The 23,761-nt window shown below is 41.3% G+C and overlaps 1 protein-coding gene and 1 long non-coding RNA gene across 4 annotated transcripts in view; one reads left to right on the top strand and one right to left on the bottom strand.

Annotated features, from left to right (window-relative positions):
- The window catches only part of SYT1 (synaptotagmin 1), a 338,121-nt gene extending 332,965 nt beyond the window's left edge, over nt 1-5,156 (top strand). For all 3 annotated transcript variants that reach the window (XM_071766359.1, XM_071766352.1, XM_071766370.1), the window contains one exon: nt 1,990-5,156. In XM_071766359.1, coding sequence (XP_071622460.1) covers nt 1,990-2,196 — 207 coding nt within the window. In that variant the 3' untranslated portion in view covers nt 2,197-5,156. The remainder of the gene's footprint in view (nt 1-1,989) is intronic.
- Nucleotides 5,157-20,332: 15,176 nt separating this feature from the next.
- Nucleotides 20,333-23,087, bottom strand: LOC139796704 (uncharacterized). The gene is made up of 2 exons (XR_011726135.1): nt 22,464-23,087; nt 20,333-20,924 (listed from the first exon to the last, which is right to left on the bottom strand). It is a non-coding gene; the product is annotated as an uncharacterized lncRNA (long non-coding RNA).
- Nucleotides 23,088-23,761: the final 674 nt, after the last annotated feature.

The raw sequence follows: 23,761 nt of genomic DNA, 5'->3' as shown, positions 1-23,761 counted from the left end.
TTTGTAGTGCAGCTGCTCCTTTAAATATGTCGAACAAAGGTAGAGATGTGCACATTTCTCTTTAGGTTTAAGCTAGAGACCATGAAGTGAAAATCATCTTGTAATTAAGTATCTGAGCCAGCTGTTCTTACATCTTTACAGGGCAAGGAAAAGGGTATTTTGTTTGCAATGTTCACTCTTGTCTTTTGGTTAACACCAAAACAATATATCCAATAGTAACTGCCTCCAAGCTTCTAGAAGGCAACCTTTTCTTGTACTGTAAAATAATACTCTCATGCTTACTTTTTATATCTGTGATTGTACCATGCATCTAACACATAAATGTTCATTTTGGGAGGAACCATCATCATTAAAAGTGAGTATACTGCAAACAGCAACACTGAAACATAATTTTGGCATCTAGAAATACTTGCTTCAGGATATTGCCTTTTATTGTGAGTGCTCTGGGGAGAGAGAGGCTTGAGTTTGTTGTACACTTTTGTCATCAGCAACTATATAAATACTTCACTGCCTATTGGAATTCTCCCATTCTCTGGCTCAGTGAATTGTGCAATCTTGTCAGGGAATGGCCTCTACAAAATAGACCTCATGAGCCTGGTCTTGCAGATGTGCTTTAAAGAGTCAGCTACTTCTCAAAGATAATCCTATTACAAGCACTGAAATTAATCATTCTCATAAGAAATCCAGATTGTGCGTATATTTAAAGCCTTAAATTCAAAAACCTGATGCTTGAGAATAAAAGATTTTTCTGGAAGAAATGTGTTTCAGGGCATTTCTTGTCCCACTTTAGGAAACTCACACTGGAACAACAAACTGTGTGCATTTGCCATGGGGTAGGAAGGAATCAGGAAAGAAACTGTGTGTTCATTTTTAAACATAAAGCTCCCTGAGGAGAAGCATTTACAGTTTAGCAAAGTCAGCCCAAGGCCATTAACACTTTAGGTGCTGTTGGAGAAGAATATCACCTCACTGAAGGAATAGCTGTTTATGCTCTTTTGACAAATATTAATGACCTGCTGGAGAGGAATGTGGGCATTTGCCTGCAAATTCATAAACAAATTCCTGGCTTGAACGTCACCTCCCAGTGTGCCCAAGTCTAAGTAAATGGAAAATTGCCTGTGCACTGTGACAGATGGGATCCAGCAGAATTTGTGGGAATAGCTTAACCTTTGTTTGCCAGAGGTCACTGTTCCTACAGCACAAGTGGCACTCCAACACCAGCTTGGTCACAGACAATCCTGGAGTGTCAGAGCACCGGGATGGTGGGGTTTATACTTCATTCCAGTTCCCCTGAGCACGCAGAGAGGTTTCTTGATTCCAATGTGCATTTACATAATATGCACACTATACAGACACTTAGGCGTGTGCACGCACACACACTCACACAGATCTGCATGTATTTTTACAGCAACTCTGAAGGCTGACTTCTGAATTTATCTGAAAGTAGATAATTAGCATGCTGGATGGATGGGTAAGAGTTGTTCAGAAGCAGAAATGCAATTAGCAGAAGAGAGTGAGCCATTGCAAGTGTTAACTTGGACTAAAGACATTTCTGAATTTTACCTAATTTTTACTTATTACTTAAGGAATAACGATGTGTTAAGTTGCACTGCTTTTTACCTCGATTACCTTAAGATTCAATTTTAGCCCTACAGACCTCTAGCAGTCTGATTCTTCAGTAACAACAAAAAATAATTCATAGGTTCTCATCTGTTTAAGGGAAAAAGAAAACGAACCTCGCGTGCCAGAGGAAGCTCTTTGATGAAAAGAGGCAAATTTCAAATTAACAGGGAAATTGCGTACTTAATTACGTTTGGAAGGCTCACAAGAAGCAAAGACTGAAATTCAACTTTGCTTCTTGCTGGAGGAACCTTCTGTGGCAGACACCCCCTTCATGGAGTCTCCGCGGTCACTGCCTGTCCCACGATTCCTCCCTGCCCACCTTCCCCCTGACGTCCCGCTCACTTGTCGTTCTCTCTCTCATTGCAGAAAGTGCAGGTTGTTGTGACTGTTTTGGACTATGACAAGATAGGGAAGAACGATGCCATCGGGAAGGTGTTTGTGGGCTACAACAGCACCGGCGCGGAGCTGCGGCACTGGTCAGACATGCTGGCCAACCCCCGGCGGCCCATCGCGCAGTGGCACACCTTGCAGCCTGAGGAGGAGGTGGATGCCATGCTGGCAGTCAAGAAGTGAAGTAAATTAAATTAGATGAAGTTAAATTAAAATAAATAAAATAAAATAAAATAAATCAAATTACGGAGAAGAAAAAAAAAAAAAGAAGAAGAAGAAGCCTTTCTGCATTTGCCCACATAGTGCTCTTTAGCCAGTATCTGTAAATACCTCAGTGATATGGGTCCTTTCATTTCCAGCCATGTGTTCCTGACACAGATCAGCTGTACTTTTAAATTCCCATTTTAATTTGCACAAATTTAAGTGTAGAGAGCCCTCTAAAGGCGCTTAATTTCACCACTGCCCCCCCAGATCTACTCTTCTTTTAAGCAATATGATGTGTAGATAGAGCATGACAGAAATTATTTATTGTATCACACAGTTGTATATATACACCAGTACGCTGAGAATTTATTTCTAGTTTGTGTATTTGTATGTTGTAAGCGTTTCCTAATCTGTGTATATCTAGATGTTTTTAATAAGATGTTCTATTTTAAATTATGTAAATTGACTGAGCTATAGGAGAGCTGATAATATAGGGTAACTATAGTATTGTCTGCATTCCAGAAAACAAAAATACAACTTGTAAGGCACTAGTAGTGTTACACTGACATCTTAAAGGACAACTTAAATCTGAGCTTTCAACTGGACCATCCTAATAACACGTTACACGTCCACAGTGAATCTTGGAGGGGCAAATCCAATTGGGTAGACTTCTTTCACAGGCAACTTAGCATGATCTGAGCAGCTCCGTGGCTGACCTCAAGGAGACGTAGCCAGGATCAAATTTTTCTGTATATATTACGAAGCAAACACATAACAGACTGAAATGGCTTTAGATTGAAAGTTGAAGAAGCAGTTCAGTTCCACAGAAGGCAACGATTTCATCTAACATACAACTTAAGACCATTGCAGAGGTTGTGCAGGGAAAGGGGGAAAGGGAGGGGAGGGAGAGGCAGCAGTAGCAAAATGCTGCCACGAAAACAAGAGTAGCACTCTGTTATCACCTTTATACAAAATTTGCATACTGTGAATTCCATCCACGATTTCACATTATAATGAGTTTGCACATTAGACTTTGTAACAAAATATTTTATTATACTAACTCAGATTAGAAGGAATGCAGAATATTTTTTAGACACAGCCGTGTGAGTTTATTATACAAAATAGTTTCATGGTAAACGGACAGTATTGTAATCCCATCAAAAGATGACAAAATTTAGCCATAGTTCTAAATGCACTTCAATGTAAGCCAAAAGAGAACAGCTAGTGACCTTTTATATACTATTTATACTTAAGTTTTAATTTGTCCTTTAAAAAAAAAAAAAAAAAAAAAGTGAAAACAAAGAACAAGTTCTAGAAAACTGAAACAACCTCTTCTGTATACTAGATGCTCGTTTCAGGAGGAGTTTTTAAATGTTTTCAATGTTATTATGTAGTAAATGGCACTATTATGAAGCTATTAGTCATTCCATAAGAGTCTTGAAAGACTGCTCTGTGTATCACTGTGACTGCCGTGTGTGCTTAGAAATGTAGTTTTCTCAGTGGATAGCAATCAATTTATTCTGTAGTGATATTGTAATAATACTGCCATTCCCTTCTACTGCACTGCCGAAGGAATGCATAGCACAAGCAGTTCTAGTTATTATGGACCAATTTAGAACTGGAGAGCTATGCAGGGGACAAGGATGCTATATTGAATGGGTTGACCACGCAGCATTTTGTCAAGCCCTGTGCAATATTCTACATTTCCAACCTCCCTCCCCCTCCGCCGCTTTACTGTAGATAGTCACCCTACAGCTAGCTAGCATGCCATCTCAGCTTCTGCCATCTCATCAACTCATTTAGGGCATCACTTCTGTCTCATGGACCATCCTTTGAGGCCCCTCGCTTCTCTTTCCAAGCTGTGAATATATTTATAATGCTTTAAAGAGTTCATGGTTTTCAGCAATGCAAACTGCCCCAGAAATGAGGAAGGGCTCTACCTTTTAGGAGGGAGGCATGAGAATTAACCAGGAATGTTCATAGCAGTTGTCCCTAGCAGAAATTACTGAAAACAAAGAACAAAGATGAATGTAATCGGGGAACTGTGTACTGAAAACTAAATTTCACAGCCTCCCTCAAGGCCATGCTTCTGGGATGGGTGTGACAGCCTGCAGGGTCAGGGCAGTGATGGCTAAGCACCTATGTTTTCAGTAAGTTGTGCTTAAAAGAAGCAGCAAAGAAGTGGTCTGGATTGATCCCCACCTCCAAAGGTATGAGTAGCAAGACCCATTTTCTTCCTTTTTTACATGAAACATGGAAAAAACACAAGTGAGACATTTTCTGATAGAAACAGGCACATACATGCAAAGCATCAAGCTGGAATACTTTAAAATCTTTAACCTAAGGGACCAAACCCCACCAAAAAGAAGTAGACAGTCAGCTTTCCAGCATAAGAGCTTCATGGTTTCCAGCTTCCAGTTGTTCATTTGGGATAGCTGCAGGTTCAAACTGCCAGGACTGACTCGTTGTGTTAAGGTTCTCTTAATGTTTCCTCTGCCTACACTGCCAGACTGAACGTCACCGTAGAACTGGTCTGTAAGGCCTGATGGTTCTCAGAGACTGAACCTGCCGTGTGACCAAGATGACACATTCACCCTCAAAGAAGCCACATGTACCTTTCTGACAAAGCTGTGTGAAGTATTAGAATCTGATGCTGTAGAAAGATCCTAGTTGCCTTTGTGTATATTTACTGCCTGCTTGAGTGTTTCTCTGTGTGGGTTTTCTCTGTATCTTGTAGAAATGTTTGGGGTGTTTTATCCTGCCATATCGCTCGTGGCCCGCGAGCTGACAACTTTAGCTGTATTTTACCTTCATTTTTGATGAGGTGGTTTATATTTTGTTTCACTTTGTGTAGTGACTTCCCAGAGTAGTTTTCCAATCGTTGTTAAAATAACATACATATTACACATATATTCAATAAAAATGTTTTATTTCCTGTTGATGCTCTAGCGTTTCTCTTTTGATCTAAAAATTTGAAAAGACATTTAACTCCAGGACTTTTAACTCCATTTACTCCATTTAACTCCAGCACAACCATAAACTCTGAAGTATTGCAAGTGTAATGGCAGAATACTTTTCAAGGGCCTGTGAAAAGCTGCTTTCATCACTGTGCTCTACTCTAGGACAGTCACAGACAGCAGTGCTCCAGCAGATGCATTATCCACCCTTATTGCAGATGAAGGGCTATCACCCTGTTTTCCCAAGCAGCCTGATAGTTTACCTCAAAGAACATCATCCTCTATCAAAAGATGGACTAATTTCTGTATCACAACAACAATTCCAAGTAGTTAACTACGCATCAGTACATTTTAAGCCAGTTCTGTTAAGAGCTGTGGTTGAAGTTTCCCTTTGGAGAGAGATGGTATATTATAACCTACATTCAAGAGCTACTTCTAAGCTGGCCGTAAAATCATCTTGTAGACTAAAGATCATTAAGTAAGAGCTTAAACTGTAGGGGAGTGGGGCGAGAAGATGTGGAAGTGAGTCCACAAGCAAAAAAATGATTGAAAACATTGTGCTGTGAAACATTTTTTTTCCCGAGCCTATGAGCAGAAACAGCTCAAGAACAAAACAAAAAACAAGGCAATGGAAAAAAAAAAAACCCAACCAAAAAACCCAACCAAACCTGTAACCATGTTTGTTTTATGTAACCAGCAGTCCCCCCTACGCTTGCTTTTTCTTCAGTCTGGAAAGAAATATGCCCACTCCTTTCAGCCTGTGGTAATGACTGATTGCACAAGTTTAACTACAACCAGTGCTTATAGGAAGCTTTAGTAAGAGAGCTAATTGGACATTTTTTTTCAGAGTTGACCCTTTCCCCTATTCCCAGTGCCCAGCAAGTTCCCTTTTCTCCCAATTACTCTATTTTTATGCCACCTAGGTTCAGGGAGCACCAAGTGGACTGATGCCACTCTCAACAAGTGACAGAAGGCCAACATCTGGTGGGTCTGCTGACTTGGAGAGCAGTTACTCTACCAAAACTGTGAATGACTGGAGTCTGCATCTGTAGCTGCACAGATCTGCTCTGAGGTGATGCCTTCTTGGAGCCGAGATAACATTCCTGTGGTGCAGCACAGTTCCCCATGGCTACAGACAGCTACCAGCCACGTTACGGGGGTATGACGTGCTGTGGTTCACTTCTTTGACACCTAAGCTGTTGCCTGATCAGAACAAGCATGTGCTTCCCTAACAGGGGCACTTTGCTTAAGAGAAGACCCCAGTCTATCAAAATCAATAAACAACAATACTGTGATACAGGTTCTACATAGATCAGCCATTTTATAGATCTTGAGAATAGCAAAATGACATCTTTGTCAATCAAAAGTGGTTCTTCCAACAGCACTAATCAGTTAAAGCCAGTCATTACAATTAATGTAAAGAAAATGCTTCATATAATAGCTGTTATACTAAGTGGGGAAAGAAGCAAAAATTACCAATTTAATTCAGCTCATTTAACCCCTAATCAACTGTCAAGAAAAACATTCTTCCCAACTGACAGACTGTTACCAAAGCAAAGGATCTATGTCTCTCAATCACTTTTCACATCATGAGCCAATGAAAGCTAATTGCCTGTTAGTTATGCAAAGCAAGAATTAGAACATTATATTTTTGATTAACAGTCAGTTCTCTTATTTATTTATGTCATAGCATTTTCTATCCAGTCTGCCACTTCAGTTTCTTACCTACATACTGTTCTGCTTTTCAGACCGTGCATCTATGAAATTTATGTCCCAATTTTCAGTGTAAGTTCAGATACTGTTGTTCATCCAGGCATTGATGAAAGTATGGAAAGGGGCTTTTCTACATATGCCATAAGAATTTTTATCCAGTCTTAGATACATTTACCTTGTATTCAGTAAATTCCAGTTCTGTTTAATATTTTTACCACCAGTCTGGACAAGATGAAGAGCTCCCTCAGTAAGTCAGCAGCTGACACTAAATAGGGTGGGAGTGTTGATCTACTTGAGGGTTGGAAGGCTCTGTAGAGGGCCCTGGGCAGGTTGGATTGATGGGCTGAGGCCAGCTGTAAGAGGTTCAACAAGGCCAGGTGTCAGGTCCTGCATTTCAGTCACAGCAGCCCCTCACAAAACTCCAAGCTTGGGGATGAGTGGCTGGAAAGCTGCTCAGAAAAAAAGACCTGAGGGTGCTGGTCAGCACCTGGCTGAATAAGAGCCAGCAGTGTGTGCCCTGTTGTTCAGAGAAGGGGAACAAGGCAGGTGAAAGGTCTGGAGCACAAGTTTTATGAGGAGTGTCTGAGGGAACTGGGATTGTTTAGTCTGAAGGAGGCTGAGGGGAGACCTTGTAACTCTCTGCTCCTGTTGTAGGGAAGATGGTGTTGGCCCCTTCTCCCAAGTAAATAACAAGAGAACAAGAGAAAATGGCCTGAAGTTGTGCCAGGGGAAGGTTAGATAGGATATAAGAAATGAAAGGGTTGTCAGGCACTGAAACAGGCTGCTCAGGGAAGTGGTAGAGTTTTTATCCTTGGAGGTATTAAAAGAGGTGTAGATGTGGTGCTTAGGGACATGCTTTACTAGTAGACTTAGCAGCACTGGGTTAGTGGTTGGGCTTGATCTTAATGTTATTTTCCAACCCAAAATGTGTCTATGATTCTAAATTCTTTTACATTCAATATAGAGAATACTTTTAATATTACACACACACAAAAAAAAATTGTTCCAAAATTATGTGACAAACTAGTACAGAGAGGATTTTAACTCTATGTGGTACTTTGTGACTGACACCTGCAGTAATATTTACAGACGCAAGAGGAATATGAAGAGATTTCTTTCAAGGTCATGGTGTATTCAGCTTAAAAAAAAAAAAAGTTCAACAGACTAGGAAATGATCTGGATGTCCTTACTGTAGTTTATAAATTAAGGCCAGGTAAATTGGGGAAGTGATGACAGTTCTTCAAGACTTTTAGAGTGAAGGTGGAGGGGCCAGGTCGTTTTAGTCTTTTTGTCCTGCGCATGCACTGTGCAATAACATACTGAGATTTTGAACAGCCTTTGAGACCAAAAAAGCCCAAACAAAATACTCTCATCTTCTGAAAGAATCAGTCTCATCGGTTTGACAGCTCACATTTAACTTCAGTCAACCATTTCATATGTACACTCTCTTTTTACTTAGAGTGAGGAAAGCAGGCAGCAGGCAACTCACTGGTGGTATTATAGAGCAAATGCAGCCAACATCCATTCCTCTCATAAACAAAAGACCAATGCACAGAAATGGCAAAATATTCTCTGCTAATCAAGATTATCCACAATCCTACACAAACCTAATTTTGCTCGTGCTCTCCCAGAGCACAAGGACAGTTGTATTTGCATACCTTAGTCTAGAAGATTTCTTAACTCACTCCTAAGCAGAAGCAGCATTCTCTGACATCAAAAGGTTATTCCAAAACCCAGCTGTGGATCTGTCACTGAAGAGTCCCAGAGTGGGCTCAAGCTATATTTGTCTTCTCCCTGTGATCATTCATCACAAGGAGGAGGATCTTGGGCTGTAAATCCTGACTGAGAGCTTGACAGGTTGGAGCCTGGAATGCAACACTGAAGTCAATTAGGAACATCACCATCCACGCATTCTGGTGAAAGACAGGTTCTGAGGCTCAGTTACCTGTATCCTGCTCAAGTTTTGTTGTATTTTTTAAATTTTCTTCTTGAAACTGGTTATATTATTAAACCTGGTTTGGGTTTTTTGGGTTTGTTTTGTTTTTAATAGTTTCTGTGACATCCACAGAGTCAAAACAGCTTTCATATATTTTCTTGCTTTCAAATACAAGGTTACCTCATTTAACTCAATGTCTAGGCCAATTCTTCAAAGTTAAAAATAAGAGGCTAATTTGTTATCTTCTTGTTTCATCAAGCTTTTTAGAGTTTCACTTACTCCTCTCCCACCATACATACACCCTGATCTGACACTGATTGATACACAGAAGGCTGATGGAAGGCTATCAAGGAAATTAAGTAATCAGAGGAACTGATAAGAGTCCTTGTCATGTGTTAAATCCAGATTAAATGGTCAAATTTCAACAAAGCACCCCACCCTTAAACTTACACTAACTGGTTCATTGTTGCAGAACAATATGTATTAATGATCTAGAAAACAGATGAATAATTTGACAGAATTTATCTATGGCATAAAATTGTTTCAGCTGGAATAAGGCCATCCCAAATTTTATATATTGAGAATCAAGTACCCAGATAAGCACTCCAACTCAAATGTTGTTGATCACTCAAATATTCTGGTGACATTTGTGAACAGTAGTACAAAAATGTCTGTAATGAGGATCTCAGATGAGAAAAGGATGTAGGAGAGCTGAGTAAGCTGTTAAGGGAAATGAAGGCAGAACCTCTATTTTGTACAGGAATTTCTGACAGAAAAATAGATTTGACTTCTCTGACTGAGAAGAATGTAAGAACATAATGAAAGCTTATAATGACCTTAAAGGTCTTTTCCAATTAGAATGATTCTGTGTGTGTGTGTGAGATGAAGTGGGACTACACAAAGGAATTGCAAGAGCCCTTGACAGGAGGAATTTCTGAAAATTAAATCTAAAAAGAGTCAATCTTGAGGGAAATATAAGACATTTATGGAGATGATATAAATGAACAGAAAACTACATGTGGGGCAAATGAAAAAATATGGATTGTAACTATGGGGTTTTACTATACTAGCAAAAAAGTACCTAGCTACAGATTTGTTCCAGAGTGAAGATAAATCCTGCCCTTTGTTTGAGACTTCCAAGTAACTAGAATAAAAAAATCCAGAAGATTCAGGTTATCACTGCTGCTTTGCTTTGTGCTTCCAAAAAGTCTTTTTCCCCACACAAAAAATTGCATCTTCTACCTACTTCATCTAAGTAATGAGGAGAATTGGTTAATGCTCAAGCTGCTTGGATTTAACACACAAATAGCTGACTGAAAGGTTTGAGCACCATGACCATAATTAAATCTGCAGTAATTAGTAATGCAACAACAGCAAGCAAGAAAAGCAAGCAAGCTTCTCCAGCTGATGTTTTTTTTTCAAGTACAGATTACACAGGGGAATAAATTGGCAAAAATGTAGGAAGAAAAAGAAATAACTTGCAGACTAAGGGACCAAATCTTTCTCTCATAATGCTCCAGCCCACATGGTCATGCTTGGTTCTGTCTTTCCCTGTGTCACTGTGAAGTCAACATAGCCACAAGAACTCCTCTAACTAAACTTTCAATCCCAGGTTTGCTATTGCTTGTTGTATTTATTGTGTACCATAATCTAGCTGAGCACAAGCTGTTGTGTTGATGATTCTTCTCTTGCTTCCCTTGCTCCACTTCTGCTTAGCCAATTTTACTTTTTAAAGTCGAATCATTCAGTGACAGCTGGTACCTGACAGTCTCTTAGGAACATGGGGCTGGGCAAAACCACGCAGTTGCAAAAGCCTTTACAACCAGTTAATACTTGTTTCAGAGTATAAAGTACAAAGATGCTACAGTGTTTAACTGCTTCCCACAATATAATGCCTTTCTGTATACGGGCAGTATCAAGTATACTTTTTTCCTTACCTTGTTCTACAGCTATTAGCAATGATGAGTCACACCAGCACTTTAAAGAAGTGTAGTAGCACTTTGATGGAGAAGAAATTGGATGGGCTGGGCATCACCAAGGACTTCTATTTTCTCTGCACCAGAAATTCTAAATCAGTTCTAAACCGTGACTTTCACAATTTCAAGTGCCTCCATCAAATCTCTGGTAACACTTTCCCAAAGAGAGAGCAAACACTCTCGGCCTAGCACCACATTGAAGCCCATTTCACTGTAACCAGGGTAGATGAACAATCAATATGAACTGCAGATTACCCTCAGCCTGCCACCTCACAGCCTTGCTTGAAGCTGGCAGCACAAATACTTCTCTGAACACACGCTTAGAGGACTATCTCTATGAAAGCTTATTCAGGTTAGCTTGACCCTTGTTCTCTTTTTAAAGCATCTCACCGGGAAAAAACTTTGGGTCACACCACTAACTCATATCTATAACTGGTTATGAGAAAAACACAAAATTTACCTGATACAGAGTAGACATTCTTGTTAAAAATTGTGATGAATGGCTCAATGTCCAAGTGCAGATCAGTGAAGAGTCGTGTTCCTCAGGGGTCAGTACTGGAACTGGCACTGTTTAACATCTTTGTCAGCAACATGGATGGTGGGGTTGAATGCACCCTCAGCACGTTTGCTGGTGACACCAAGCTGTGTGGTGTGGTCCACATGCTGGAGGAAACAGATGCCATCCAAAGGGACCTTGAAAAGATTGAGTGGTGGCACCATGCAAACCACATGAAGCTTGACAAGGCCAAGTTCACATGGGCTGGGGCAATCCCAAGCACAAATACAGGCTCGGAGGGGGATGGACTGAGAAAAGTCCTGAGGAGAGGACTTGGGGGTGTTGGTGTCCTGGGCTGCATTAGAAAAAACATGACCAGCAGGTTGAGGGAGGTGATTCTCCCCCTCTGCTTTGCTCTTGTGAGACCCCACCTGGAGTGCTGTGTCCAGTTCTAGAGCTCCCAAAATAAGAAGGGAACGGAGCTCCTGGAGTATGTCCAGAGGAGGGCCACAAGGATGGTCAGAAGGCTGGAGCACCTCTCCTGTGAAGACAGGCTGAGAGACTTCAGGTTGTTCGGCCTGGAGAAGAGAAGGTTCTGGGTAGACCTTATAGTGGCCTTTGAAGGGGGCTACAGGAAAGCTGGGGAGGCAGTTCTTACCAGGGCACAGAGTGACAGTACAAGGAGTAATTCTTTTCATCTGAAAGAGGATAGATTCAGATTAGACAGTGGGAGAAAATTCCTTAGTGTCTGGGTGGTGAGACACTGGTCCGGGTTGCCCAGGGAAGTTGTGGTTGCCCCCTGCCTGGAAGTGTCCAAGGCCACAAGGTCAGATGGGGCTTTGAGCAACCGGGTCCAGTGGGAGGTGATGATCTTTAAGATCCCTTCCAACCCAAGCCTTTCTGTAATTCTGCGAAAGCAAACACTGAACAGAATGTCAATACAGGGTAAAGAAAAGTAAAGTTCATGCAATTTAAAATGCATTGAAAGAATAAGCAAGCTAAAAGCATTAACTATCAGGGAATTCTTTTTTTTTTCAGTCAGGCTAACAGTTTTGTAGTATCTTCACTTTCTTTTGTATGTGTGTGCATTCGTTATCTCCTGGGTGACAGCTCCATAAATCCTCTCACCCTTGTGATGTGTTCAAGGATAGCTGAGGAGCTTCCTCATGACAGAATATTTCATGTCCCTGCACAGTTACACAGCATGTTCCTTGACTAGCAGCTGTTAAATACAAATAAGCACTGGCACACTATTCCTCAGCACCTTGAAAAGAGTAGGTCTCCTCCACATGTAAGCAGCAACACTGTTCCTTGCTGAGTGGATTACCTGGCTTACACCACACTTCCCCCTTCATTTTACATTGACATTGATGCTGTGTTCTGCTCCTTTCCCTATGCTTTGCAGCACACAGATCCACAATTCTGGTACCTGGGCATTAACACAAATGCTAGCAATGCACATTTCAAAGCCACAGCAAAAGGCATGGAGATCCCTAGCTTTTCACATTGTACATCTCAAGTTATCCTTGACACAATCAACTAAACAATTGTGTTGCCATCAGCCAACTCATCTTATCCAAAAGCTGCCTGGATTTTCAGTTTTTCCATAAAGGTTGCTGTGCTTTTCCTTAGAGTAAAATTAAAAAAGAGAGAGAGAAAAGATTCATGCTTTTTCCTGATCATCTTGTTAACAATATATTTCCACATTGTAGAACAGCCACTGTGACATAGGTTTTCAGAGCTAGGTCAATTTTCAAAATCCTGTAAGAAATGTATTCTTTTAGAGATAGTTAGAGAACATATTAAAACATTTGGTTCTGTTCATTACCTAATACAGTTATCCATGGAGTGTGTTTGGTCTGAACAATAGCAACACATTCTCTTCCTTGCCATGCAACATTATCCAACGTGTGCCTGATAGCTCAGCCACAGGGTGCTCCCATTAGGGGGGAAAAAAATCCCAGCACTTTGGAAATTACTGATCTGGATAATATAATGAGATAACTGTGCATCCAAAGGAAGGCCATGAAGCTGTTGGAGAGTCTGGAGAAGAGGTTTTATGAGGAACTTCTGAGACAACCGGTGTTGTATGACTACCTGAAAGGAGGTCACAGTGAGGTGGGGGTCAGCCTCTTCTCTCAAGTAACAAATTCTAGAAGAAGAGGAAATGACTGCAAGTAGCTTCAGGGGAGGTTTAGAATGGGTGTTACAGAAAATTTCTTCACCAAGAGGGTTGTTAAGCACTGGAACAGTGTACCCAGGGAAGGGCTGGAGTCACCATCCTTGGAAGTATTTAAAAGATGTGTAGATGTGCTGATTAGGGACATGGTTTCAGAAACTCATAGAATGGTTTGGGTTGGAAGGGATCTTAAAGATCATCTAGTTCTGACCCCTCCATGAGCAGGGACACCTCCCACCCCCACCTCAAAGCCCCATCTGACCTTGTGGCCTTGGACACTTCCAGGCAGGGGGCAGCCACAACTTCCCTGGGCAACCTGGGCCAGTGTCTCACCACCCAGACACTAAGGAATTTTCTCCCACTGTCTAATCTGAATCTATCCTCTTTCAGATGAAAAGAATTACTCCTTGTCCTGGCACTCTGTGCCCTGGTAAGAACTGCCTCCCCAGCTTTCCTGTAGCCCCCTTCAGGTACTCAAAGGCCACTATAAGGTCTGCCCAGAACCTTCTCTTCTCCAGGCCGAACAACCTGAAGTCTCTCAGCCTGTCTTCACAGGAGAGGTGCTCCAGCCTTCTGATCATCTTTGTGGCCCTCCTCTGGGTTTCTTTAGTGGTGGACTTACCAGACTGACAGGTTTACAGTTGGACTCAATGATCTTCAGAATCTTTTGTAACCCTAACATCTGATTCCTGACACAGGGCCTCTGGAAACTGTCTGGAGAGACATTTCAGTGTCACCCTGAAGTGTAATAACCAAAACCAAGGAGTTATGAGAAGCAGGGAGATATTTGTTTTGCATACAGATATAGGCAGGCGGTTTCCCCATGGATAATAATTGTAGTGCATGTCACAAACACTGCTGAGGGGCAGCTAAGGATTTCAGCTTGGGCAAAACTGAATTTTGCACCAGCCCCTTTTTCTTCTCCTTCTTCCCTACTTGGTGTAAAAGATATACAAAGGAGATGGTATGTTTATTGGCAAACACAAGAGCAAGAAGCCTTAATATCCATACTTCAGGGATGCCCAGCATCAGCCCCCATCCCCTGCCAGCTGCACCAGTGTGAGCTTAACCTCCCCAGGCTTCTCAGCTTCACATCAGTGAGTGCTGGTTCATGCACAGGCATGACCAGTCCATCTTCTGTGATGATTTTGTCAATAAGAATTGTGTGAAACACTGCCTTTATACTCCACGGCTGGATATATCCTGTATTTTCTTTTCTGCTCTGCAGTCTAGGGATGCATTTCACAAATCTTCTCTGACCCCAACCACAGCTACAGTGGGTTTTTTTTTTCTGACTTACCATCCCAGTTAATTGAACTTCTTGTGTGCTTAGGAGCTAATGAAGCACTTGCTGACCTGAGAGGCAGAATGCTATATTGTGATCACAAGATTTTTCTCCTGCCTGGCTTTTTTTCTGGGGAATCTTACATAATTAACTTCACTTTTCTGCTACCTCTGTTTCCACGGATGTAACTAGGAAACAAGAAATCTTTATTTCTGAACATTTGAGGAAGAGAGTTTTGTAGGTCATATGTAACAGAGTTATATATTAGCAATACCATTAATTCCATAATTGGGAACTCAATGTGTGCTACACAAGCCTTGACCATCCTATCTAAAGAATTATTTCAGTAATGAGCCAGTAAGCATTATCTGTCTTCTTCTGTAGGCAGAAATTGAATGCCAGCTCTTTGACCTGGGGTTGGCAGTACACCACATGGGGCTGCAGTGGTGATTACAGTTTTGATCCTGCCACACAGCTCAACACTGAAAATATCTGGACACTCTTACTTAGCTGTAAAGTATCACTGAAGAGGTTCTTAGAGATTTCACAAAGCTTCTTGTGCAGAATTCTGTGAGGAGTCACGGAAGAAACCAGTCACCATTAGTCAGTGGTGGGCCATGTGTTTCTATCTGTAAATGAAACTCACTCTTTTGAAAACACTGCCTCAAACCATTGCTCCCCGTGGGAAACGCATCCTGCCAGCCTTGGGAAGAGTTGTGCTGAAGTAAAGAAAGAGTATGCTGTGTGCAAGCAATACACACACTGCATTGCTTGCTCAAGATTTATTAAGATGAGAAGACTCTACGATTTCTGGATCTAGAGCACTGCAAAGCTAGATTGATGAATTATCTCTCCTTCACTTGCAGCTGTCAAGCTTCAACTCCTTTTCAGTGCAGAGTATTATTTTTTTTATGCTTCAATCATTTTTCCACAATCCTTTCTCTTAATGCAGCTGTAGCTCCACATTGTGGAAGATGAGGAAAACAGAAGCTGACCCAGGTGTGTGGACTGCCTGATTGTGCAGTTTCTGAACCTGGCAGACTTATAAAAGAGGAGGGTCTTCAGAACCAGACAACCAGTTAGTGGGGACTAAGACCATTTCTCATTCTTTCTGAAAGGCACCCAAATATTTCCAGACACCTTGCTGTACTTCTTCCTCCTGCCTGTTTATAAATATATATAAAAAAACCAGCTGTAAAATACAGCATGCAAAAAAAAAAACCTGAAGGGAAACATATTTCCTATAGGTCTACATATGCAGCCATGGAAACTGCCTGACTACAAATTCATTTTTCATAAAGAAAGAGGAAGATTTTTCAACCTGGTCAGCATCCTGCTGGATATTCTAATAGAAATTAATGTATGCCATCTCTCAGGATATTCTTCTGTTCTAGAATTAATGCTGGAGATGAATTGGCATGGTTTTGAGCATCCAGAGGCTACAGTTATGAATGCTTTTAAACGTATTATATAATGAATAAGAATACATATGATATTTACAAATTATTTTTAAAATTCATTTTACATACAGTGGAAGAGGACTGACTGCACATAACTGAGATGACTTTTTAAGGAAGGCAATTCGAAGCTGACTTTCTTTTTAAAAAGCTGGTACTTCTGGGTGCTGCAAAATCTAGTTCTTTTTCTAACCAGGGTGGGGATTTGGCTTAAGACATCCATCAGGAGCCACATACAAGTGTCTACAAGTGTTCCTGAGTTTAATTCCAAGAACAGACAGCAGAAACTTGGTCAATGAAGCACCAGTTCCATGCACAAGGCAGGGATTGCATGGACCAGGGAGCAGCACTGCTCTCTGAGCTCCAGTGGCTGTGCAGGGAGCACAAGCATCCCGTGCCCATGCCCAGACCTGTATACAGGAACCTTGGTTTAATGCTAGTTTCAAAATTGATCTCCCCCAAACCTCTCAAAGCTGCCTTCTGACAAATTGGCCCTGCAGAGGACCAATTGTTTTCCAGGCACTTAGCTGGGAAGAGATTGCAAGGCAGTCCTGTGCTTCAGTGCTCGCTTAATTGCAAGTTCCTGTCCTGTCAGACTGTGACAAGAGCTGCAAAGCCTTGCTAAGTGCTGGTCATGTCAATTTATCAAAACCACATCAGAATAATAGAAGAGAGTGGAGCTGGATTATGCTTTTAGTAGGTGAGGGCATTATCTCGGCTTTGGATTTTGGGCCCGGTGCTTTTAATCCTTTTGTAGGATGTACTCAAACCAGACCCAGCACAAAAAGGTGAAAGCAGCTAAGATGCTTTGAAATGCTCACCCAAGACTCTGTTATCTCAGTAATTTCATTTCAGGAATGACCCTGTCTGAGGAGAAAGCCCCAGGTCTCTGTGAGGAGCCGGGGTCTGACATGTTAATAACAGTCTTCACAAGGCATTTCAGGACTTTTCAGGAAACCAAACAGCAAGGGAAAAAAAGAAACAGGATTTTTGACATGACATGGAAAATGCTGAGAAGGAAAGTGCTGGGAAGGTTACTTCAACTTCTGCCATAGGGAGCTCTGAAGAGTATGCACAGCACCAAAGGATGGGCAGATTGCAAGAGTTTAATATTCAGCTCTGTCTGTTATGACTGATGCGTGCATGGAGAGTACCAAAAAAATCAATGGTGGCCCAAAGGAAGAGCATGAGAAAGTTGGATGTCCCACATATAGATATGTGGATATGCACAGTCTTGAAGGATGGTGCAAGCAGGCCTGAAGCCATCTTGCTGAGAAGCAGGACAGCACCACAGCATTGGCACTGATGGAAACAGAAGGAACCCCACAAAACTCTGGCTGGGGCTGCCTGCTGAAGAAGTTGGGAGGAGAAAGTGGGTGTTGCTTTAACAAAGGAAGAAAGGAACTATGGCATGTTCCAGGCCCAAGGATGCCATATCCTTGGCTACTTTCAGAAGCAAGCAGGTATCTGGAGCATAAGCAGCATCCCTTGTTTCAGGCCTGCTGCCAAATAACACATGCTCATTCTAACAGCTTCAGGCTCCAAATTCCCACCAGGTCTCCACACAGACCATTCGTCTGAGGGGAATTTCCTACACAGAATTCTTTGGAGAAACAGTCTTTCTTTCCAGGGTTGAGGGTACGGCCCAAAAGGCCAGGGAAGGGGACCATGTAAACAGTCTGAGCCTCTGAATGAAAGGAATGTGGAGAGGAATGGAGAGGAAGGGCTAGAATGTAATTCCTATAAACAAAACATTCAGCTTCTTTTAAATTAAACACATACCTCTCATCCCACTGCTCTGTATATGTAAGCACAGCAGCTCAGTAAATACCTGGGAAATAAGAGAGGCAGTAGTCTAGCATCCAAGAAAACATGGCTTTAAGCTTTAGTTAAGGAAATGAAATTTATGAGAGTCTAAAGCCTGTACTATTACCAGGCTTTGCTGTGATGTGCCAGTACTCCCAAAGCCACAAGTTAGATGCCAAATGTATTTTTAAAATTGATTAGACTTCATAGTACAGTTGCATATTTGATACATGGCTTTAAAATGCTACTCCCTTGCCTTTTTCTTAAAAATATAATCAAAATCAAGATCTCTGCAAGAGAGAGTTAGAAGAATAACCCCGAACACAGAATCTGTGTGAGAGTTTGCATCTGTAATTAAGGCGATGGAGAAGATGACAATAAAAATAATTCTGAGGGTTATGAAACCTTAGTTTCATAACTAAGGGCGCTGCAATATTCTAAGCTCCGGTGCAGTGTGGAGCTGCCACCAGAAGGTGTCGGGCCCGGACCACAAGCCGGGTGGCAGCAGGACCCGGAGCGGAGCTCCGAGCCCACAGAACAGACACCGCTGGAAAGCACCTGCCAGGCACAGATGTCATTGCCAATACTGACTGCATCAGGACAGGGTACTGCAGGAAAAAATGCTAATTTGGGAAAAACATAAACCAAATTTTCTGATGCTGTTACACCTCGAAATTAAAGGCAAAAATACCTTTTTCCTCTGCAAAAATACCATTTCCTCTGCTGTTACTAGCTCTCGCAGTACTTCAGAAGAGCAGTTCCAGTAAGAATGTTTCAAAGCAACAGCCCTGCATGTGTGCCTGTGTGTATGCCCTTGCACGCACACACAACCCCTCTACCACAATGCCCAGATCAGGCATGACATGTTTGATATGTGCTGCTACTCCCTAAAGATAAAGTTTGTGTCTTGGGCATTACAAAGTTGGTAATGACTAACGACGTTTTAAAGCAATTCACTATAACCTTTACCCAGGAAACACAGAACAAGTTGTGTTTGACTGTTGCACCTTTTATTTCTGCAGGTTCCCCTACAGGAAACTCCAGAGAAGATACTGGTTACTAAGAACAGAAGTGAGCTGAGTATGTTGCAGGCCTAAAGGTTTATGACATTTAAGATTACAGTGCGTATCTACTCTGGATTTTGCTCTCACTACAAAAGGTTTTACTCCAGTAGGTTTTTATAACTTCTTTTCTATTTCCTTACGCTCATCCATAAGCTTTACTGAGTACTGGAATGGCAAATGGAGCAGTAACAACCCAGTCATGTGCCTTAATTTCTGCCCAGTGGCTAGTGCTAGGCAGGTAGCAACCAGCGGCCTGTTCACAGACATGGGAACAAATATCATCTGCTGGTTTTCAGAAACCAGATTGGAAGTAATATTTTAAAAAATCTTAAATCACAAGTGGTCCTGCAGAAAGGGCAAGTTATTAGGTTTAGCCCCCTATAGATCTGAGAACATGTGATGGGAGGGACTGCCTTGCCTTCTAGCTGGTGAATCCCCAAATATTTCAGTTCTGAGGAAAAGAAGAGTTTGGATTTCAAACGAAAAGCCAGTGTCCTTTTTCAGTTGCTGAGGATAGAAGGGTTTTGCTATCCTAGCCTTCAGCAAAAGGCAGGGTGCAGGGGAGGTATTTTTGTTTCAGCTGTTCTTTATGAATGTAGATCTGAAGACTTCTATCTCTATCATTAAAAACACAATTAAAGCCAAGCTTGCAGGAAGAAAATGCTGTCTTTAAGATGTTCACAGCCTCAGAAATAAGCAACAGTTACTGTTTAGCAATGAAGTATGAAATCTGCAAATCTATACTAATTCAATTATCTTGGAAATTACTGTTCACTGGAAGACTGAGAACAGATGCATCACCAGTCACACTATAACTTCATTAATGTTTAATTTCTTGTAACTGTAACTTTGGGACTTACTGTCAATACTTCACAGAAGTTGATTACAGTACCTTTAGGATGTTTTTACTTGGCATCTGGTTTCACTTCAATTTGGTAAAATCAAGATAAGCCACACCTAACTTAAGCCTGATTCAATCACACACCCATATTTACCCCACAGCAAACCAGCCTGTAATTACTTACAACCTCTACTCCATATACTGACCTGCAGTGCTGGAATTTGTAATGGAGTTCATAAACTAACACTGCAGGTCAAGGGAAGAATGTTGAAAATGGGAGACAGTAAACAGAGCAGCCAAAAGATGTGACTGCATCCAAAAACTGGCTGCAGAGGAATTCAGAGGCTGGGAGAGCAGCACACGGTGTCCTCACACACCTTCAGGACTTTGCTTCTAAGTACTAGGTAGAACTGCTCAACTTTCTTTTATTAATACATTCTGTGAAATGAAATTACATTAAAATGTTCTGCACAGGAGGAGAGACAGACAATTAACTAAATTGGCACCTGAGTCATCATCTGGGCAAAACAACATGAGCCCCACCTCTGCCTTCTGAGAAAAACTTGTGGAGTCCCTCAATTAATCTGTTACATCTTTACAAAGATAGCACTAGGCTCCTTTTTTAGTTTTGGGTTGTTGTTGATGGTGGTTTTGTTTAGCTATATTTTCCTTTTTATGTGTCTCTAAAAGTTCTATATATCAGATGTTAAAATCAGAGTAGCTCTTATGCCTGCAAAAACCAGATGAGATATACAACAGATACAACAGCAGTTCCAAGAGACACTGCAACATAGGTAACATGTAAGAAAGAAGCTTTCCAACATTTGTAGCCACCACATACAAGTTTTCATTCGCAATACTCTCTTCAGGCCCTGTGAAATGGCCTGGATTCCAGAGAAAGAAGTCTTTCTCTACCATTTCAGAATGAAAATTCAAATGGAACTACAGAGCTGGACATTTGGATCTCCCCAGCTGCTTTGGTCTCTTGCTGTGTGCCCTGTACAGGGAAAGATTGCAGTCAAGATGTATATGTATAAAACAGGATTTATTGCATCTTAAAAGCTAGACTAAAAAGATATAAATCAGATTATCTAAGTGTTAGGATATCTGGATAGCAAAACAAGGTGTTAAGATAATAAGAAGGTATCTTAAGAATAAAATATGCAGATATTCAAATAGCTGTGTAACTGTTACACCAGGCTAATTGGGTGCTAGCAACTTCCTTACTGATAGGCATTATGCTAGACCCAGAAAAATTATTAGAATAATACCTATAGGCAATATGATAATACAATGACTGCAATTTTTGTAAGGATCCTAAAGTCTTAAAATTAAGAATTTATATATAGGGGTTTGATACTTCTCACAGTATGATGGCTGTGACTGGGTATCCCTTTTCCTCTTTGTTGGGAGCAATCACACAAGCAGGTGATCCCAATGGAGGGAGAAGGTCCAGCACAGCTTCTAGGGAAAGTTTACAGGATTCTTACTGATCAAAAGATGGGACTGGCCATTTATAGAATAAAGTGATTTGTTGCTGTAATTTAGCTACTTAGCCGTACCTCCAAAATCTTATATTGGAGAAGAAAAGGGAAACAAAGGAAAAGCTAAGGAAGCCCTTTCCCTCATTATGTAACTTATATTTATCTGTCTGTTCTATGAACTGGAACCAAACTGGGCTCCGTGCAGCCACCACCACAGATAGCAATTTGCCTTTCTGCTAGTCCTTCCAAGGCTGTTACCAGTTCAGAGCCTGCTATGCCCATTACTTTCTGTGTAAACTCTCCAGCCCCAGGGTAAGCTCAGTAAAGCTGAGACAAAGCGTGAGAATCTCAGGAACAAGGAGCAACTGAATCCTAAAGGGAAACTGGGGTGTGCCCACTGAGGCAGAGCATCCTGCTACACCTTGGCATGCTGGGGAGGCCCTTGACACCCAGTACACAAATCCCCTTGTACCTCACTTTGCATCAAGGGCAGCCACAGTTGCCTGGTGGATCCCTTCCAGTGGGACAGGGCTTTTCACACCACCACCCCATTTAGTGATGGCCCTTTCAGCCTTAGTGGAGGAGGAAGAAAGTGTGGGAGCTTACAGGCTGGCAGCAAATGACCACCAGAATTTCTTTTTCCTTGCCCAGGCCCCTGTTTCTGTTCCCTCAGAAAGTCTTCAGTCATCTCATTTACTTCCCTCTGAATAAGTGGAAAGGTGAAATGGCTGCTGGTCTCATTCCCCAGCTGCCTGCTTCCAATTCTTCAGTCATAGCCTTCCCATGAAATTACCAGAACCTTAGGGCCTGAGCAGCCCTGCTTTAGGACAGCCTTATCTGGAAGAGCTCAGAGGCAAGGCCTCTGAAAAACAGCTTCCTCTAGAAATTTGAAAGGTCTTGATTGAGAAGTCAAAATATCTCTATCTAAAGAGTAAGCAGCTTATTGAAAACAAAAAATGTTGGCTCACCATGGAGTTCATATCACCTGTTGCATCTACCTGTACATGCAATCTAGCATGTATACAACCCATTCATAAACCCTGGTTAAACACTGACCTCTCCAGTTGTCTTTTTGATAACTCTTTTTGCCCTGCTCTCTGAGGAAACAGGATCTCTATCCAGTCTGAATGATTTGAGCAGCGTGTGGTCAAGCAGGCTATGGGGCTTCTCTCTCCCCTTTTCTTTCGCTCTGCATCCAGCCTGGTCCCTCCTGAGGACTGACATCCTCCTTGAACCATCATGCTGCTGAAACAGATTTCATCAACAACTTAATACCAGTTGTTTCCCAAATACAGGCCACAAATCACATGCTGTTAATCTACAGAAAGCCAGCTAGCTCTGACAAGCTGACTCCACTCATATCACTAGGGAAGAGAAACAACACATGAGAAAAAAGATGTACTGAAGAGAAAAATGTGTTGTACAGTTCTAGATTTATTAAATTAACAGGAAAGACAAGAAAACCTCAAAGAGAGACAAGCTAGAAACACAGATGCTTTCCTACTGTTGCTTTTCCATGCAGGCATTTTCTGTAATTGCTGCAGTAGTAGTTATGCAATCCTAAACAGATCCTCTATTTAACATGATTGCATTTGGGAGGAAACTTGGGAGTTAGTTTTTGCTCTTGTACAATGGAATTACTTCTGGTGAGACTGCCCTCTTCCTGGCTTTCTGGCCTAAGGACTGCATGGTGACAAAAGGAAAGTACATAGAGACTAATTAATCTTGTGTTGCATCTTTTTTTCATTCCTAATTTAGAAATACATTAAAAACAGACTCTAGAATGGCCATCCAAAGTTCTGGGCATGTCTTCCAAAATAGCCAGGTCTCTAGTAACACTAAAAACCCTTTAAACCACAGTCCTAGCAATGATCATCAAGCACACCTCTCTGCTTCTAATAACTATTTATTAAAATATATTAGAACTAAATAACTATTTCAAATCCTTCCCCTACCATTTAACTGGAAAAAAGGGGAAGGAATGAGAAGTGTTTACAGTGTCTAGATAGCTAAAACAGTAATCTTCATAAGTACTAAACATGAGTTATGAAACTGAGAAAACATTAAGGAGTTCCTGTGGAAAACCTTACACCAGCAGATCTATCCCCTTTATAAAAAAAAAAAAAAAAAAAAGAAAAAAAAAAGAGAAAAAAATAAAAGAAAGAAAGTCCTTCTTAAATAAAATCAGAATCCTTCCACAGCAAGTAAGATGGGAAAAGACAGCTCTGGTTCCTTCAAATGCACCTGGGGCTATGAATGCCATAATGTTATTTCTCCTTCCTTTTAAAGGATCATTTCAAAGAATTAGATGCTGCCTATGGTGGTTTGCTTCTTTTTTGTTTTAAGACAG

Source organism: Heliangelus exortis, chromosome 1 (assembly GCF_036169615.1).
Source record: "Heliangelus exortis chromosome 1, bHelExo1.hap1, whole genome shotgun sequence".
In the NCBI taxonomy this organism is placed as follows: Eukaryota; Metazoa; Chordata; class Aves; order Apodiformes; family Trochilidae; genus Heliangelus; species Heliangelus exortis.
This window is presented reverse-complemented; position numbering and strand designations above follow the sequence as displayed.